Source organism: Grampus griseus, assembly GCF_964374135.1.
Source record: "Grampus griseus genome assembly, chromosome: 10".
NCBI classification, from domain to species: Eukaryota; Metazoa; Chordata; class Mammalia; order Artiodactyla; family Delphinidae; genus Grampus; species Grampus griseus.
In genome coordinates, this window is record NC_139004.1 from 36,553,737 (window position 1) to 36,573,205 (window position 19,469).

Here is a 19,469-nt window from a genome sequence, read left to right on the forward strand (position 1 = left end):
CCAGTGCTGGTCAGCAAATGACTGAAAGGTCTCTTAGACCCGCCCAGCTGCTCTGCAGCCTTTCTGGCACTAAGACCCTTTCACACTGAAGAACTCTGGGCCCCAGTGCCTTCCTGCCAACTGGGAAGGGCACCCTCTTGTGAGCATCCTTTCTCCTTTGCTCTTTCCAGCCAGGTACCTGCTGTGGTAGCTTCTATGCGCACAGCCCCACTAGAGGGATGACTCCCATTCTGACGCTCATTCCCCGTGCGGGCTGAGCTCCAGGCCACTCACCTGAAAGTCCTCCTCATCCAAGATCTCTTTCCTCCACTTGATCAAGAAGGCTGCACACACGTAGAGATGAAAGTGGGAGAACCCTTCGGGTTCAGACTGCGAAGGGAAAAAACAGTTAGGTCTCCAAGCCCTCTCAGAGCCACTCCTTCTGCAAGGTGGGAAAGCAGAACAGCACCCCTTTAATGGCTGGGTGAGCAGAGGCCTGAAAAGATTTAGCAGAGGCCCTGCCCATGAGGCTAAGGCAGACACAGAGGTAGAAAGGAGGTGGCGGGAACTTCCGAGCAGCTATACTGCACACCCGGCAGGGAGCTGGGTGCCTCAGGGACAGCCTGGCATGGAGAGGGCAGGGGTCTCCTCATACCTGGTATGTGTCCCACAGGCGGATGGTGCAGCGAAGGGGAAGCTCCCGCATAAGCAGGTTGTTCATCCAACGAAAGGCAAACTGTAGGTATTCGACCTCGTACCTCCTGAAGTGATTATGTACCTGCTCTGAAACAGAAAGTGTCATTGGCCCCCTGAGAGTAACCTAGGGGACTGGACCCTGAAAGAGTCACATGAGCCAAAAAGGTGGTTTCCATTTCTTTTCAGCCACTCTCCCTGGAGAAGCCAGACACAGAGGGGCCAGACGGGCATCTGACCATCCTTTACGTTTGATTCCACCACCTCACAGCAACTCTGCATGGTTACGACTCAGCCCTGCATGTAGCAGAACTATTTGAACACCCCATAGTGATATTCTAGGGACCTTTCTTCCTTCGCACGGCTGCTCGAGCCATAGAGCAGGAGACGTTAAGGCTCACTTGGCTGCTTGACCTTGGTACTCATCAGAGAAGAACCCAGAATGGAAAAGAACGGTGCGGGTCACCTTGGCCATCCTCCCACCAGTGAGGATTCCTCTTCAGCCTCCCTGACAGATGGCAGCCAGCAGGAACTTAAACCGCCAGTGAAAGATGTTCACCAACTCCACTCAAGGGCAGCCTCGCCCACTGATGATTAAGTGATTCACCAGGAAGTGCCTCGTCGACACCAGCAGACACTAGCTCCCTCCCCACTCCCGCCCCTTGGTGTTGGTGTAGTATTCTGGAGCGACCCAGACAAGCCTGACCCGTTCTACATGACAGCCCCTCGAATGCTGCTTGACAGGATTAAAAAAAAATCACTATCCTCCTCAGTTCCCTAATCTATAAATGGAGATAATCATCCAGACCTCAAAGCCTGGGGGAGAATAAAATGAGAAAATAAAAGTGCTTACAATAGCACCTGCATGGGGCAAATACTTAATACAATTTTTGAAAGAGTAACTATCAACGATGGTTATTTCTGGGGAGTAGAATTTAAGGAAGGGGGAGGATTTTTACTTTTTATTCTGTGTTTTTCTCAAGTGTCTAAATTTTTGTAATGAGTAAGTATTACTTTTATAATTCAAAGCATAAAGATATATACATTTAAAAATCCACCATCCTAAAGTACTGTGCCTGTATTTTTCAGGTATTTTTGAGGGCTGGAAAAAGGAAAAAAAAAAAGGACAGGCCAGGAAGTGGCAAAAACCAGAGCTCCGACCCTCTGGAACCTGGCCCTTGTCAGACAGCTTAGCACAGGCCCTGTACCAGGATCCAAGTGAGGGATGCAAGAGAGCTGGATGTGGGCCCCATCAAGGAGCTAACAGCTGGGCCAGGGCAATAATGCAAAGAGGCTAAAAGTATCCCACATACGATGCACAGGATAAAAATAGTAAATTATCAAACATGCTGGGAAGACTGAAATCCCAAGTCATAAAAGGAAGCTGGAGTGAGTGGAACAAATCACAGAAGGTTTTCATGGAAAGAGAACCTGGGAAAGGAGAAAGATACACAATCTCTATACTGGGGAAGGGAATGCTTTGGTGAAGCAGAAAAATCCATGATAGAAAACCAGACAATGGGACTTAACAGTTGTGTAGTAATTGGTGGAATTAATTGGTGTTAGAGATTCCTCTTAACAGAAGACCTCGCTGTCAGACCTCTACGTGACAGTAATTCCGACTTCTCTCCCTGGGCCTCAGTTTCCTCATCGGTCAACAGCAGGGCTTTCCGAGTTGTCTTCAGTTCTAACACTCCATGATTGCATGCCAGAGCCGAGGACTTACTGTCGGGCTCCTGTTTCTCAAAGACATTCGGCATCAGGAAGCCACGACTCATATTCCCCACCCAGACAGGTCATAGGGAGCTATGGGACATCCTGTTGGGGTATCAGCCAGACCTGGGGACCCGGCATGGAGCCCAGGAGTCCTGAGTCACATTGCAGCATGAAGGACAAGGTCAGACTACCTCTGACTTGATGCTAAAAGCAATGGAGAGCACAGGAGGTTTCACAGCAAAAGAGGGACATGACCAGAACAGTGCTTTGGAAAGATGCAGGTGTGTGATAGATGGTGTGGAAGAGCAAAGAGTATGGAGAAGGCAAGTCCTTCTAGGAGGAAGTTGCAAAAACCCAAGCAAGGCTGGACCAGAGCTGTGGCTATGGACATCGAGAAGAATGAGGGAATTTGAGGAGAGATGCTGAAGGAGGACTGACAGACCTCAGTGGTAGAAAACTAAGGAGAGAAAAGAACTTGACATAACAGCAGAGTTCTCACCTCACCTTCCGGTTGAGATGTGGAAGGATGCCAGCGCCGCCAACAGCACAGAGCGAATTGAAAAGGGTCGTGGCTAGGAAGGGGGCTGAGTTATGCCCACAAGCATAACTGGCTTGTGTCAGAATCCCACTGTGCTATCGCTAGAGAATTCTTCCTCTGAACCTACCATCAATCCGACTGACAAGCTCTTCTAGTGCCTTGACCTTCTTCTGGATCCCTGGTTGTGCAAAGGTGTAGTTATCCTGCGAACAACATAGGACTCAGGATGAGCAGGGATACCAAACAGTCGTGCCGCCATCCCTCAAATTCACTGAAATACATTTATAAAACACAAGCTGTTTTTCCGAAGCTGGTGCCAGTGTTTTGGGGAACAAAGGAATCTCATAGAACAGCAGAGTGTGAGGAAAGCCTAAAAGAGCCCTGTGCTGTGGAGGCAAACAGCACGGCCCGGGAGCACAGAGGAAAGGAGGGGCACAGTCTGATGACAAGGGCAGGGCAACACGGAGACCTCCTTAGGCTCCAGGGGACACTAGACGATTGCCTTTTGAAAGCTGTAAAGCTAATGAACGAGGTAAAGATGGATGGACCAAAAAGGGGAGGAGCCATGCTGGGTGGGGGGCCCTGTCTGATGCAGAAGAGCAACAAGGAACCCAAAGGGCTGCAGGGAGCCCCAACCCAGGTGTCCCACAAGGGCAGAACCACTCACCTGTATCCCATCCAGCAGTTTGCTCATGCACCAGAAGCTGTCGGCTTCTATGCTTCGCAGCATGTCCTGAGACAAATTGGTCACGTCAAAGTTCTCCACGTCCTCTTCTGTAAAACAAGAGGTGAAGAAAGTCCAGAGGTCTTCTCCAAAAAATGGAGAGAGAAAGACAGAGTCTAGTATCTTCAACGGGGTCCTTAAGGCCAGGAGAGCCAGGCTAACACGATGCCAAGGAATAGGGGCCTGCCCTCCCCGTCCCCTTGTCAGGTGGGCAAACATGTCCCAGGAAGGCTCTTGAGGATCTCCTTACAACGCTGAACAGGCCATTTCTCACACCAGTTTTGCTGGGTCCAACACATCTTCCTCTTCCACTGCATTTGTTCATTTAGTTTGAGGAAAAAAAATACTTCAGGCCTCCTGTTCAAAGAGCTATATCCAGGAGCTTCCCTGGTGGTGCAGTGGCTAAGAATTCACCTGCCAATGCAGGGGACACGGGTTCGAGCCCTGGTCTGGGAAGATCCCACATGCCGCGGAGCAACTAAGCCCGTGCACCACAACTGCTGAGCCTGTGCTCTAGAGCCCATGGGCCACAACTACTGAGCCCGCGTGCCACAACTACTGAAGCCCATGCACCTAGAGCCTGTGCTCCGCAACAAGAGAAGCCACCGCAATGAGAAGCCCGCGCACCACAACGAAGAGTAGCCCCCGCTCACCGCAACCAGAGAAAAGGCCATGCGCAGCAACGAAGACCCAACACAGCCAAAAATAAAATAAATAAAATAAAAATAAATGAATTTTTTAAAAGAGCTATATCCAGCCCCCTGGAGATGGTCTGGAAAAATTCTTTGATTTCAGAAATTCACTGAACTGTCTAGCACACTCACACTTACAGGTAGTGGAAAAAGGTGGGATCAGGTAGCCCCAATAGTTCATTTTAAAGATGGGATCCCCCAGTCCTGACAAGGCAGACCCATGGTCTCACCACTCAGAAGTGAAGATGAGTGTGTGAAGGAAGATGGCCCAAACCCGTGAAAGCTCCCAGGATTTAATCTCACCAATCTGGAAGTTATCAAGATGGGCTCTGCAAAACCTCAATCCTATAGGATATTCAAGAAAAAAGGTTCCACAGACAAATATGGTTGAGAAATGCTGCATTATATAACCTCGTCTTGGAGGTTCACGAAGATCATAGCATACAAAAGGATTTGAGAAGTTATTAGACATTCTGCATTAAGTAAATCTCCTTAACCTTGCTCACCCAGCATTTCCCCAGCTTCTTTAGCCATGGGACCTCTTTGAAAGAGGATCGCCTATTAGCTTCTCATGGAAATCCCACACTAAATGACAAGAGTGAGAGGTTGTCTATCTGGTCTGAGATACAAGCGGGGAGAACATAAGAGTCTTCTAGAAGAAGGAAGAGGCCATGTGATGTTTCCTTCCTGCCAGAGAGAGGTGGACAAGACAGGCCACCTCAACCTTCAGGTCCCTGCATGCCTGTCAGAGGCCACACATGGAAATGTTCAGGCCCTTGAGTTCTGTGCCAAACGCAGCTTATGTCCTTGGAGCCCTGTTTTGAAAACAGGGTGTTCACTGCAGTCCCTGGTGCTGCAGAGAGACACAGGCATATGATGAAATGTATTCTCTTTCATTTATGAGAATTATTACTCTATTTAGACCTACATCTGGACCTTCTTGGGGAAATGTTTAACAACTCTCAGATTCTCATCCTGTATAAACAGTGTTTTTCTAATGGACATCAAGGGCTGTAAAAACCCTTTTGGGGAGGGCGGGGTGCTTTGTCAGAAAAGCTATGACCCTGGGAACACTGTAAAAGTCCATAGTTAATACAAGTAAAGTGTCAACAACAGTGCCTGGCACACAGTAGGCACAATATAGTTTATTTTAGATGAAGTTTACTAGGAATTTGTAATGACATGGGAAAGCATGTCACAGCATTGAGGGAAAGGAGTAAAGTACAAAATTATTTATGGTTTACTCTCAACTACTGCACATACAATATTTATGTGTTTGTATAATCACAGAGGAAAGACAAAGTATATCACAAAGGTTTACAGTGCTTATTCCCAAGGTGGTAGGGATAAAGAATTTTTATTTTCTTTAAGCCTTACTATCCAAAATTTCTACAATAAGCATAATTTTTATAGTCAGGAAAAAATGCACATGATTTTAGAAAAAAGGGGCTACCATTGACTATATCTGCCTTTCACCATCAAAAAAGAACAAACAAGATATTGTAAAACAACACTAAGCCTGAAGAAATGAAGACTTCAGATAATATATAAAGGTCCGTTTAAGAAGCCACGCAAAAAAAAAATCCTTCCAAAAATACCATCTTTCTATTTTTCTAACTTAAACACTTATTGTATAGTGGGGGCTTGTGTGTGTGGGGGGAGGTGGCCATATATACACTATTAATTTAATTAAGTGATACTGGGCTCTAAGACCCAGCTCAGAAACTTCCTTTTTCTTGTTGCTTCATCTTACATTTCTAAGATCCTTCCGTGTTGCTGTACAGACCTCTAGTTCACTGCCCCACACAGAGCACCACCCCCTTACATATCCGTTCCCCCCATGGATGGATACCCAGGTGCCTCCAACTCCCACTACCGCGAACAATGGCCAGAGGAACCATATGAGAACCACTCTGGGCCACAGGTTCAAGTGACCTAACCTCTGGTACCACCAGACCACTCTCCAGGACCAGACCCCCAGCAGTGCACTAGGGAAGTGTGTGTTTTCCTTTTTAGTGAGTGAGACTGATCACACCAACCGTCCAAGGCAGTAGTTCCCTCTTTATGAAAATAGGGTTGTGGAACTTCCCTGGTGGTGCAGTGGTTAAGAATCCGCCTGCCAATGCAGGGGTCAGGGTTCAATCCTTGGTCCGGGAAGATTCCACATGCTGTGGAGCAACTAAGCCCATGCACCACAACTACTGAGCCTGCTCTCTAGAGCCTGTGAGCCACAACTACTGAGCCCATTGAGCCACAACTACTGAGCCCGCATGCCACAACTACTGAAGCCCGCGCGCCTAGAGCCCGTGCTCCGCAACAAGAGAAGCCACTGCAATGAGAAGTCCGCACGCCGCCACGAAGAGTAGCCCCCGCTTGCTGCAACTAGAGAAAGCCCGTGTGCAGCAATGAAGACCCAACACAGCCAAAAATAAAAAAAATAAAAATAAATTTATTAAAGAAAAAGAAAATAGGGTTGTAAGAAAAAAATGAAACCCACAAGGAAGGCTCAAGACAAAACCACCCCCACTATTCATACACGTTTCCCAAAAGAAAATCCAGAGTGCCACAATAATTTGAAGGGTCTTTTCCTACCTGGGCATTCTACCATTCCAGAACATTGCAGCGAAATGTCACTGGGAATGGAAACCACACACAGCAGAGTAACAAGGGAGAAAGAGCCTGGGTCCCCAAGTAGACCAGGGAGCACAGCTGCCACATCAGCCCTGGTGACCTGTGGCTTTTCTGTCAGACAGAAGAGCACGTGGCTAAGAGCACAGACTCTGGAGCCAGACTGTGTGGCTCAAATCCTGGCTCTATCACTCACGAGCTACGTGGCTTTAAGCTAGTGACTTTACCTTCCGTGCCTCAACGCCTCATCTGTTAAGGTGGTAACATCCTACCAATGTCAATGCACATTGTAAGGATTAAACAAGTCAATACACGAAAAGTGTTAACAATGCCTGTCATAAAATAAGCATTATGCAAATGTTAGCTAGTATTATTGCTATTATATGAGGAACAAATAAACTTCTACCTTGTTTAAGCCACTGTTATTTTAGATCTCTGTTATTCGCAGCCAAACCTAACCTAATTCCAAACGTACCTAAAAAATAAAAGTCAATTTTCAAAGCTTTCCATTTCCACCTTCTGGTCTCAAGGAAGAAAACTGAACATGAGTTTTAAGTTGGTAAGATACAGCTCTCAGTAACTGTGCCAGTTCCAAACCTTTAGCTGTCCAGGGGGAAAAGGGACCAGACAGGATGCTGAACCCTCTCTTGGGGCCTCGAGTTGGGGGTTGTTGTTTCCCCATGTTCTGCCCTTACGCCTGGCCTGCGCGTTAGCCCGTGGCTTTCACAGTCAGCGGGAGAGCTCACCAGCATTTCAGAGAGTGGGAGGAGAGTTTAGTTCTGGCTGCTGAGAGGATAAAATTCACACATTCAGTCAAAAACTGTGAGCTGAGTGCACCATCAAAAAGCAGCAGAGAAAGGGAGGCCCAAATGCTCTCTGAAGGGCTTCATTCAGCATAAACAGTCTGTTCAGAAGGATCATTAAACGTCCCACTTGAGAAAATTCAACATATAATTGAAGCTGGAACGGGAAACCATGCCAGCAACACAGTCTCCAATGAGGGCAGCGTCTCTGGTTGTCATTATGCAGCGTTCAGCCGCCAGGGCTCAGACGGGAGGGAATGAGATTTTAAGGGATATTTTATGGCTGTTTTAAGACGCAAAGCATCCAAAAAGAGGAAACCCAAAAGTTCTTTATAAAAATCAAATTGCCCATTCCGGGCTTGACGAGAACATGCTGTCAAGCCCAGCATTATTAGCTGATAAAATGTCCCACCTGAGTGGTAGCCCCAGTCAAGTATTTATTTTTCTGAGAACTCCAGATCTCGGGCCTAAAATCAGCCTCACCTATGCCTCAAACACTCCCTTACGGCTTCGGGAAGAACGGCTTTTGCTTAAACTGACAAGAGTTAACTTGTCCATTAACTGCTTTAGGCATTTCCCAGGAACCATCTGTGATCGCAAGGCAATTTCTAGATTTTGTCATCTGTTGGGTCAGAATTAATCAGCCTGACTGGCAGGCATGAGAGGATTCAAGGCATCAGACTACAGACGGCCCTTCTATTTTCCAAAGCCTCTGGCTTACCTGATGCCTCTCTTTTTTTTTTTTTTAAACTGGACTCACAAGAATACCTTACATAATATTTTCTGATCACAAAAGTAAACTGATTGAGAAAAGGAAAAAAAAAAATCTTTTCAGCTATACATCTAAAGAACTTCATAAAATAAGAGTTAAACATTTCATCCAGAAAAACACAGTTTGGGGCTTCCCTGGTGGCGCAGTGATTAAGAATCTGCCTGCCAATGCATGGGACGTGGGTTTGAGCCCTGGTCCGGGAAGATCCCACATGCCGTGGAGCAATTAAGCCCGTGCGCCACAGCTACCGAGCCTGTGTTCTAGAGCCCGTGAGCCACAACTACTGAGCCTGCACGCCACAACTACTGAAGCCCGTGCGCCTAGAGCCCGTGCCCTGCAACAGAAGCCACCGCAACGAGAAGCCCGCGCACCGCCACGAAGAGTAGCCCCCACTCACCGCAACTAGAAGAAAGCCTGTGCAGCAGTGAAGACCCAACGCAGCCAAAAATAAAAAGTTAAAAATATATATATATTAAAAAAAAGAAAAAGAAACACAGTTTTAAGAAAAGTGTCAAGGAATTCATCTGGTCACCTGTATGTAATAATTTTTAAGTGGTTCAAGTGCTATAGAAACTTATTGTTGGGTGTTACTCATCTGGTATTTTCAGTCAAGTATTTGATAGCAGCAGCTGAGACAAGGCCACCACAGCTGAGCATGTACAAAGCAGAGGGGCCCCGGGACTTCCCTGGTGGTGCAGTGGTTAAGAATCCGCCTGCCAATGCAGGGGACGTGGGTTCGATCGCTGGTCCAGGAAGATCCCACATGCCGTGGAGCAACTAAGCCCATGCACCACTACTACTGAGCCTGCACTCTAGAGCCTGCAAGCCACAACTACTGAGCCCACGTGCCACAACTACTGAGGCCCACATGCCTAGAGCCCGTGCTCCGCAACGAGAAGCCACTGCAATGAGAAGCCCACGCACCGCAAAGAAGAGCAGCCCCCGCTCGCTGCCAACTAGAGAAAGCCCGCTCAGCAGCGAAGACCCAACGCAGCCAAATAAATAAATAAATATTAAAAAAAAAAAAAAAAGTTGAGGGCCCCTTGGTTAAACCCAGAAAAGTCAAACCACCTAACAAAGAAAGGGCAGTGAGGACAGGGAGGAGGTTAGAGGAAAGACTTCTTCTGAGGTTCCTAAAGAGCAGAGACCCATGCCGGGCTTTTCTGCTTCATGAGGACCATATTCCAGACTGAGTGAGAGGAGACGTGCTGTTTCCAAGACACAGAGAAGCAGCTGACCATGGAGCCCTTCCCGACGCCGTGCCTGTCAATCAGGGCAGTGACTAAAAGGTAAATATTAACTCAAAATGATCTCTGGCTGTCCACTACTCAGCGTGGGGCAGCCCGGCTAAAATTAATTTTAAAAACCAACATAGGGGCTTCCCTGGTGCGCAGTGGTTGAGAGTCTGCCTGCTGATGCAGGGGACACGGGTTCGTGCCCCGGTCTGGGAAGATCCCACATGCCGCGGAGCGGCTGGGCCCGTGAGCCATGGCCGCTGAGCCGACGCGTCCGGAGCCTGTGCTCTGCAACGGGAGAGGCCACAGCAGTAAGAGGCCCGCGTACCGCAAAAAAAAAAAAAAACATATCACTAAACTGTCTCTACTTTCCTGAGGTTCCTGGATTACTTTTACTTTTATTTAACAAACACAAGTGACTGCTGGCTATGACCTCAGATTACATGAACCTGAACTATATGAGTATTCAGGTTATGGGGCAAGGGAGGGGCCAGGCCCAGCACACACTTCACCTTCTAGGACCTGTCCAAAGACTACCCACAGAGCCAGGCAGCATGTCACCAAGACACTGTGTATGTCAACAGGCTGTAGGGAGTCCAAGGTCCCCTGTGCCAATGTCAGCTGCCCAGAGGCTCCTCCTCTAGGCTCAAACATCTTGACTATGTTGGCTACCTCAATTTCTCCTCTGTTATAATTTCTCATTTTTGGGGGGGTCAGATGAGAGAGAGAGCAAGTGAGCATGCATGTGTCACTTGGTTTACCACCAGGGAGAGAGCAGGCCGGGTCCTACAGTGCCGGAGATGACAAGCTACAACTCGCCCTTGGAGAGCTTACCTCCTACAGGGGAGAAAATCCAGCACCGGACATCCCACCAAATGCTCACATTGCTCTCAACTGTCCGCTGAAAGCAGCTCAGCTCAGCACTCTGACTGGGCGTCTCCACATACATGTCTGTTGCTGGAAAGAGTCTCATATGTCTCAACTATCACATATGAGGCTGCTGCATCTATGAAGACGGGGCCAGGAGGCACCTTGAAGAAAGGGGTAAAGTTCCAAACAGGGTGAGCGCTAAAAATTCAGCATCGGTCTCACTCCCAGTTCCCTCCAAACCAGTAGCATGAAAATGCAAAGTGATATCCTTACTCTATGATTCAATTTATATAAAGTTTAGAGACAGGCAAAACTAATCGAGGTGTTAGAAGTCAGTAAAATAGTTACCCTTGTGGGGGCGAGGGGAGGGCCTGGAAGGGAACACAAGGGAACTTCTGCAGTGCTGGAAATGTTCCACTTGCGTGCTGGTTATTTAGGGGAAATTTATTGAGCTGTGCATGTAATGACATATGTACTTTAAAAAGTGTATGTTATACTTCAATACGAAATTTACATTTTAAAAGGAATAAAAGGAACGTCCTCTTAAGACAATGAAAGACTACGGAAGTCTGTCCAGTTTCATCTTTGGCCTCCACACCTTGCCAGGTGGGGAGGAACAGGATCGGCAGGGCAGAGTCGGGTGTGAGATGGGCAATGAAGCCTCCCAGGATCTAAGAGCACGGAGCTGGAGTATAATCCACAGCAGCCCAGGAGCAAGACACGGCAACAGGGGCCACGGTACCTGGGCATGTGGGGAGTTACTAACAACAACTCCTTTCCTCTGAAAATCTGAGTGTTAACTACCAAAAATTAACTGCATGGTTCACCCCCTCTCCTCCTTCAGGACTTTGCTCAAACATCGTCTTCTCAGTGTGACCCCGGCTCACTACCCTGATTAAAACCTGCTCCTGTTCCCACTCTTGCCAACAGGGCACAACTGTTTCCTTCTTTCCTCCTCTGTTCTCCTGCGTAGCACTTATCTCGGTCAAGGTGACAAATACCTTACTGATTTTTCTATTTATTGTCAGTTTCTGCTCATCAGAATTTACACTCAGTGGAAGAGATTTAGTTTTACATATAATTTACATACATTAGACTACACATAAGCTCACGGTTCTGTTTTGACACATGTATACATCCGTGTAGAAAAGTGCCCCAGGGCTTCCCTGGTGGCGCAGTGGTTGAGAGTCCGCCTGCCAATGCAGGGGACATGGGTTCGTGCCCCGGTCCGGGAAGATCCCACATGCCGCGGAGCAGCTGGGCCCGTGAGCCATGGCCGCTGAGCCTGCGCGTCCGGAGCCTGTGCTCCGCAACAGGAGAGGCCACAACAGTGAGAGGCCCACATACCGGAAAGAAAAAAAAAAAAGTGCCCCAGTCAAAAGAGAGAACATTTCCATCACCCTATAAAGTCTCTTCTTGCCTCTTCCTAATCAATGTCCCACCAAGAGTCGACCATCATTCTGATTTCTATCACTGTAGATTATTTATGAACTCCAACATAATGGTTTTTGAGATGATTTCTTCCATGTTCTTGCTTTTATCAGTAGTTCATTCTTTTTTATGGCTGAGTAATATTCCATTGTGTGACTAGCCATTCTCCTATTAACAGATATTTGGGTTGTTTCCAATTTTTGTCTATATTAATACAGTTGTTATGAATATTCCTATGCAGGCTTTGGGGGACTATACGCTTTCATTTTCCTTGTATAAATACCTAGAAGTGAAAGGCAGGGATTTTCGTCCACTTTGTTTATGGTCGTATCCCCAGTGCCTAGAGCAGCGCCTGGCACGGTGTAGTTCCTCAATAAGTATTTGCTGAATGAGTGATGGAACTCCATCTCCATCCGTTACAAGAGAGAGAACTTTTGACTATCTCAGCATAGTAGCAGAATACTGTAATTCACTGCCCTCCAGTGGCCAAGCCCAGCAAAGCTGCACTATTTCCTGAATATCTAGCAACGTTATGAAATTTTCATTCTTTCATTCATCTAGACATGTATGGAATGCCTATTTTGGACACCAAAATAAAAGCACTGAGAATATAAATATGTTTAAAATAGTCTCTGGCCTCAAAGAACCATACAGTCTGGTGGGAGAGGGTAGGAGGGAAACACACAATAATTGGTGTGGTAAAGTCCTACAAAGGGGAAATGCACAGGGTTATGGAAAGAGTACCACTGGGGTGGTGGGGGTAGGGAAGAAGTCTCAGGGCAGGCTTCCAGGAAGTAGGGGTGTCTTAAAGGATGCAAAAGGACTAGCCCAGGGGATAAAGAGGTGGTACAGGACAAGGCTTTAGATTAAAACTGTCAATTTTGGATTTCTGAGTTTAAGAGGTGAGGCAGGAAGTAGAGCACACAGGGCCTTGCACAAGCTAGAGAATCTGGACTTTTTTTTTTTTTGGCTGTGCTGTGTGGCTTGCAGGATCTCAGTTCCCCGACCAGGGATTAAACCCGGGCCATGGCAGTGAAAGCCCAGAATCCTAACCACTAGGGCACCAGGGAACTCCTGAGAATGTGGACATTTTAACTGTAGGTGATAGGATGCTAGTGAAGGGTTTTAAGCAAAGGAGCTGCACCGACAAGTCTGTGTTTAAATGGTGTGAAAGATGGGAAGAACGGGACAAAAACCAGAGATGGGAAAACACACTTGGCCATTTCAGCAATCCAGGGCTAAACTAGGGTAGTCACAGGAGGAATAGAGGGGGAAGCAGATTCAAGAAATATTTAGGACATGAAATCATCAGAGCTCTGTAACTGACTGGATATGCAAGAAAGAGAAAAAAGGGCTTCCCTGGTGGCGCAGTGGTTGAGAGTCTGCCTGCTAATGCGGGGGACACGGGTTTGAGCCCTGGTCTGGGAGGATCCCACATGCCGCAGGGCAACTGGGCCCGTGAGCCACAACTACTGAGCCTGCGCGTCTGGAGCCTGTGCTCCGCAACAGGAGAGGCCGGGATAGTGAGAGGCCTGCGCACCGCAATGAGGAATGGCTCCCGCTTGACGCAACTAGAGAAAGCCCTCGCACAGAAACGAAGACCCAACACAGCAAAAATAAATTAATTAATTAATAAACTCCTACTCCCAACATCTCCTTTGGAAAAAAAAAAAAAAGAATGAGAAAAAAGAATTACGAACAAGTCTTAGCATTTCTGACTTAAGTGACCGGAAATGCTGGCAACTGAGAGAAAAGGGTGGCTGGGTATGGAGAGGAGTTAGTCAAACACTGAGTCTGAGGAGCCTAGGGATAGCAAAGATTGTCACTATACATAAATAACTATAACCCATTCCTCCTTGGTGAAAGGACCCATAAGGGTACTGGCCACCTGGGATACAGACTGTGTTTTCCAGGCTCACTTGCAGATGGGAATGGCCATAAGACTAAGTTCAGACAAGAGAGATTCAAAACCAAGTGTCATGTACTTGGGAAGTGTCCTTCAACAGAAGGAGTATGCCTTTCTTCCTTTCTCCCTCCATACTGGCTGGAATATAGATGTGATGGCTAGAGCACAAGCAGCTATCTTGGATCATGAGTACAAAAACACATGCTGAGAATGGCAGGACAACAGAGAGAGGAGGCTGGATCCCTGATACCATGGAGCCCCAGACTACTTACCTCCTGACTTTTAATGTGAGAGAAGTAAGCTTTTCTCTCTTGCTTAAGGTATTGGTTCCCTGTCAGTGCAGACAAGCTAATCCTAACTGGTCATTTATGACATATCTAAGTGTAAATGTCACGCAGGGAACACGAGTCAGAGGTATGGGAAAGACTTCCCTTCTGGGAGTTCTACTGCTGTCATGCTTCTAAGTAAAACCTGAAATGAAAATCCTGCTGTACTACTTCATGCGGAGGAGAAGGGGAAGAGTTATTTGACAGTGTTTCATTTTGTAACGAAAGAAATCACCAGGCACCACTCTTCTTCTGAAAACAGGACATGTCATGAGCCCCACTTTTCTATACAATTTCCTCATTTGCATCACTTAAACAGTTGCTGTTACGCAGCTTAATTTGGTGATGGCCACATCGTCGATTACATTTGACCTTAATATGTTCCAAGCTAGATCAATAATGTCATCTAAGTCCAAAAGGTTTTGGAGATGAGAGTCTACAGGCATTCCACCATCTCAGGGGTCACAGTCCAGAGACTGTATCTCCCCAGGGGTGACCCTCCAGCATTGTCACCTCTGGACCCAGACATAGCTGGCTTATCCACAGAGGACCCACTTCTATGTGAGCAGTTGGTTTCAGCAGATAAACAGGCTACTGGGGGGCTAAGCCAGCTACAGAAAAATCCTCTAGCAACTCAGAGGAGAGTCACTGGTTCCCCCCGTTTTCAACTATTTTACAACAAACATGACACAAAGCATGAAGCCAGCTCAGGTACCAATTTATAAAAGTAATAAAGAAGAGACAGGGGAGGAGATAGGAGAGAGGCCAAACAGTGTTCTGGTGGCATGTGGATCCCACAGCTCTACTAGGACACATCCTCCACGCTACAGCTCAGTAAGATGGGGCGGTGGGCTAAGGCTGCCTGATGATACCTGCCTGGGATGATGAGGGCAACTGCCTGGCCTGTTCCATGGGTGAAGGATACCTGAGGCCTCCTGTGGTAGGGAGAGTCATATCAGAGAGGTCATAACAACACACCTCTCACAGTAGCTGCCTTACTAGGATATGGCACTATTAGAGAAGGGAAGAAAAGCAGCATTATTACTCAGACAAGAGAACTATTCTTGAAGGCCACAAACAATGTTGAATCTATGTTCAGGAAAGGCCTTGAGGCTGGAGGGAAGTCTGTATGCCTTGTTTCTTTGAAGTTTAATTTATACCCAGCAACCGATGAACAGACAAATAAAATGTGGTATATTCATACAATGGAATATTTATTTGACCATGAAAAGGAATGACCATTTTTATGAAATGTCCAGAAACGGCAAATCCATAGAGACAGGGAGTAGATTAATGGTTGCCTAGGAATGGGGGGGGTGCAAGGGCTTGGGAGTGATGGCTAAGGGGTACAGGATTTCTTTTTGGGCTGATGAAAATATTCTAAAATTGACTGTGCTGATGGTTACACAATTCTATAAATATACTGAAAACCATTGAATTGTACACTTTAAATGGGTGAATTGTATGGTATATGAATGCCATCTCAACAAAGCTGCTATCAAAAAAAGAAAAAAATACCCCAACAAACTAATTTGTAAATTTACTGCACCTCCAATAAAAATTCAGAAGGGTTCCCTACATCCTGAATTTGGCAAGTTGATTCTAAAGTTGACCTGGAAGAAGAGCCAAGACAATTTTTACCAAAGGATGATGAAAGAGACTGGCCCTGAAATAATAATAAAACACACTACAAAGGTCAAAAATCCAAGCTGTTGGTACATGCATAGAAATGGAGATAAATGGAACAGAAATAAGTAAACCATATAAATAAAGAAATTTATATTATATTATGAAAAGGGATTTCACATGAGTGAAGAAAGGATGTACTATTTATAAATAGTGTTGAAAAAATGAACTATCCAGTTGGAACAGTAACTTTAAATCTCAGCCCCCACTGTACAGGAAAATAAATTACTAATGGAATTTAAAAAGCTAAATGTAAAATCAAAACCACAAACATATTAGAAGAACACATGGAAGAATATTCTTATAATATTGGGGTGGGGAAAGACTTCCTAAGCAATATACCAAATCTAAAAACCATAAAGGAGGAGGTATTTCCTTCATGTCCTTCTCACACTTTGCAATGACTTGTTTAATTTTTTGTGAGCCCCTTAACCCCTGCACTAGATGGGAGGCTCCGTAAGGGCAGGGCCCACATCTGTTATCTTAGTCACTCTATCCTCTGGCACATAGGAGGAGCTCAATAAATACCTGTCGAACGGACAGATTTGACCACATAAAAATTAGGAAGTGCTACATTAGGAGACACAATAAACAAATTTGAAAAGACAAATGATGGTCTGGGAGGGAAAAAAAAGAATTAGCTTGAACTATATAAAATTCCCATGGAGGGATGCGGCAAAAATCGTTGAATATTAGCAATTTCATGTGGTTTGACCTAATATTTTTAACACATAGCAGATGAAAAATGAATATATCTAATCCGCACAAAGCTCTTACAAAACAAGACCAACAGTCCAATAGAAAAAACTGGATAGGACTTCCCTGGTGGTGCAATGGTTAAAACTCCGCCTGCCAATGCAGGGGACATGGGTTTGATTTGGTCTGGGAAGACCCCACATGCCACAGAGCGACTAAGCCCGTGCACCACAACTACTGATCCTGCACTCTAGAGCCCACGAACTACAATTACTGAGCCCACGTGCCACAACTACCGAAGCCCACACGTCCTAGAGTCCAGGCATGGCAACTGCTGAGCCCATGTGCTGCAACTACTGAAGCCTGTGCACCTAGAACCCGTGCTCCTCAACAAGAGAAGCCACCGCAATGAGAAGCCCACACACCGCAACGAAGAGTAGCCCCCGATCGCCGCAACTAGAGAAAGCCCGCGTGCAGCAACAAAGACCCAACGAAGCCAAAAATAAATAAATAAATAAATAAAGTTATTTTTAAAAAAACGATAAAACTGGATAAAAGAATTTTTTTTCTTTTAAGCCTACAGCACCCGGTATTCCCAGGCGGTCTCCCATCCAGGTACTAACCAGGCCCAACCCTGCTTAGCTTCCGAGATCAGACGAGATCGGACACATTCAGGGTGGTATGGCCATAGACTGGATGAAAGATCTGAACAAGCAGATGACAAAAGAAACAAATGCTAATACACAAAAGAAAAGATAAACCACCTCACTGATGAGCAAGTGGAAATAAAAATTGAAACACAAACCATGGTTTATTTGCCAAATTGGTGAAACACAGTTAGACTAAAATACCCAGTTTTGCTAAGGATGTGAAGAGTGCACCCAAACATTAGTGGCTGGAGTATAAACTGCTGTAAACCTTTTTACAGTGTAATTTTGGAGTGGTACCTATTTGGCATGCTTTTAGGACTAGTAATTTCCGTTCTATGGGCTCTCTTTCAGGGAAACATGTATTTTAACACGAATGCATAAGAAAATATGTACAAGGATATTCATTGAAATGTTCTTTATAATAGCTAAAAATTGTAGATTATTTAAATGTCCTATTATAAAAGAATTGTTTACTATAGTAAAATTTGATGAAAGTAATTGCTGAAAGTGATGAGGTAGATCCATATGTCCAAATTTGGAAAGCTGGCCAGATATTTGTGAATGAAAACAAGCAAGATAGAGAAAAGTATGGATAAGTTTGATCCCAGTTTTCTGGATACAACAAAGAAAAATAATATATGCAGCTCTATCCGCACACAGGAAAAGAACTGGAAAAATACACACCAAGAGGTCAATAGTAGTTATCTCTGGTGATGGGGGGGGAGCGGTGAGGTAATAAAAATTCTATATTGTTTTTATTTTTTTAAATAAATTTATTTGTTTATTTTTGGCTGCGTTGGGTCTTTGTTGCTGTGCGCGGGCTTTCTCTAGTTGCGGCGAGAGAGGGCTGCTCTTTGTTGTGGTGTGCGGGCTTCTCAGTGCAGTGGCTTCTCTTCGTTGCGGAGCACAGGCTCTAGGCACGCGGGCTTCAGTAACTGTGGCATGCGGGTTCAGTAGTTGTGGCTCACGGGCTCTAGAACGCAGGCTCAGTAGTTGTGGCACACAGGCTTAGCTGCTCCGCAGCATGTGGTATCTTCCCAGACCAGGGCTCGAACCCGTGTCCCCTGCATTGACGGGTGGATTCTTAACCACTGCGCCACCGGGGAAGTCCTTGATTTTTTAAAATGAGTATGTACCTCTACTGTACTTTTTTTTTTTTTTTTTTAAGAAAAGGAGCAATAAGAAACGTGCTGCCTGCTGTGGAGCAGGGAATGGAGAAGACGGAGCCACTAAGTTGAGATACCACCAATCTCTAAGTTGGTGCTACCTCTAAGTTGAGATACCACCAATTCTTATAAAAAGCACAGGTATTTAGGTCAAAGACCTAGGTTTGAGTTTGGGAAGCTCATTTAAAATAGATTGATACAGGGCTTCCCTGGTGGTGCAAGTGGTTGAGAGTCCGCCTGCTGATGCAGGGGACACGGGTTCGTGCCCCGGTCCGGGAAGATCCCACATGCTGCAGAGCGGCTAGGCCCGTGAGCCATGGCTGCTGAGCCTGCGCGTCCAGAGCCTATGCTCCGCAACAGGAGAGGCCACGACAGTGAGAGGCCTGCATACCACACACACACACACAAAAAAAAAAAAAATAGGTTGATACATCTACCTTAAAGAGATATTGGGGGCTACTAAATGAAATCAGGTAAGTCAAAGTACTTTGCAAACGGTAAAGTGCTTTAAAAAATCAGGGTTATATTACTGGTTGGCCTGGCATGTCCTAGTTTGAAAACTGGAAAAATAAGGGTTAAAGGTACAAACTCCTAAGGAAAAGAGACATGGATGGGAACTGATAGATTAAGAGAGACTTAAGAGACATATCAACCAATCAGTAGAATGTGTGGACCTGATTTGAACCCTGATTCAAACAAACTGTTAAATATATTTACGGGAATCAAGAAGATTTGAATAGTGTTATATATTAGATTATATTAAGGACCTATTATAACTTTTTAGATGTAATAATTGCATTACAGCTGTGAGTTTCTTTAATCATTATCTTCGAAAGGTACATATGGAAATATTTATGGATGAAATTATATGGTGCTTGACAGTGAGATTTGCTTACTCACAAAGATGAGTGGGTGAAGAATGGACAGAGTTATGAAGTTGCATGACAGGTATATAAGG

General features: G+C 45.7%; 1 protein-coding gene across 1 annotated transcript in view; it reads right to left on the reverse strand.

Annotated features, from left to right (window-relative positions):
• Nucleotides 1-19,469, reverse strand: part of TBC1D22B (TBC1 domain family member 22B) — a 64,937-nt gene that overhangs the window by 12,309 nt on the left and 33,159 nt on the right. The window contains exons 9-12 of the mRNA XM_082664705.1: nucleotides 3,594-3,700; nucleotides 3,054-3,129; nucleotides 635-762; nucleotides 274-369 (exon numbers count right to left, since the gene is read on the reverse strand). Of these exons, the coding sequence (XP_082520831.1) occupies nucleotides 274-369; nucleotides 635-762; nucleotides 3,054-3,129; nucleotides 3,594-3,700 (407 nt within the window). The remainder of the gene's footprint in view (nucleotides 1-273; nucleotides 370-634; nucleotides 763-3,053; nucleotides 3,130-3,593; nucleotides 3,701-19,469) is intronic.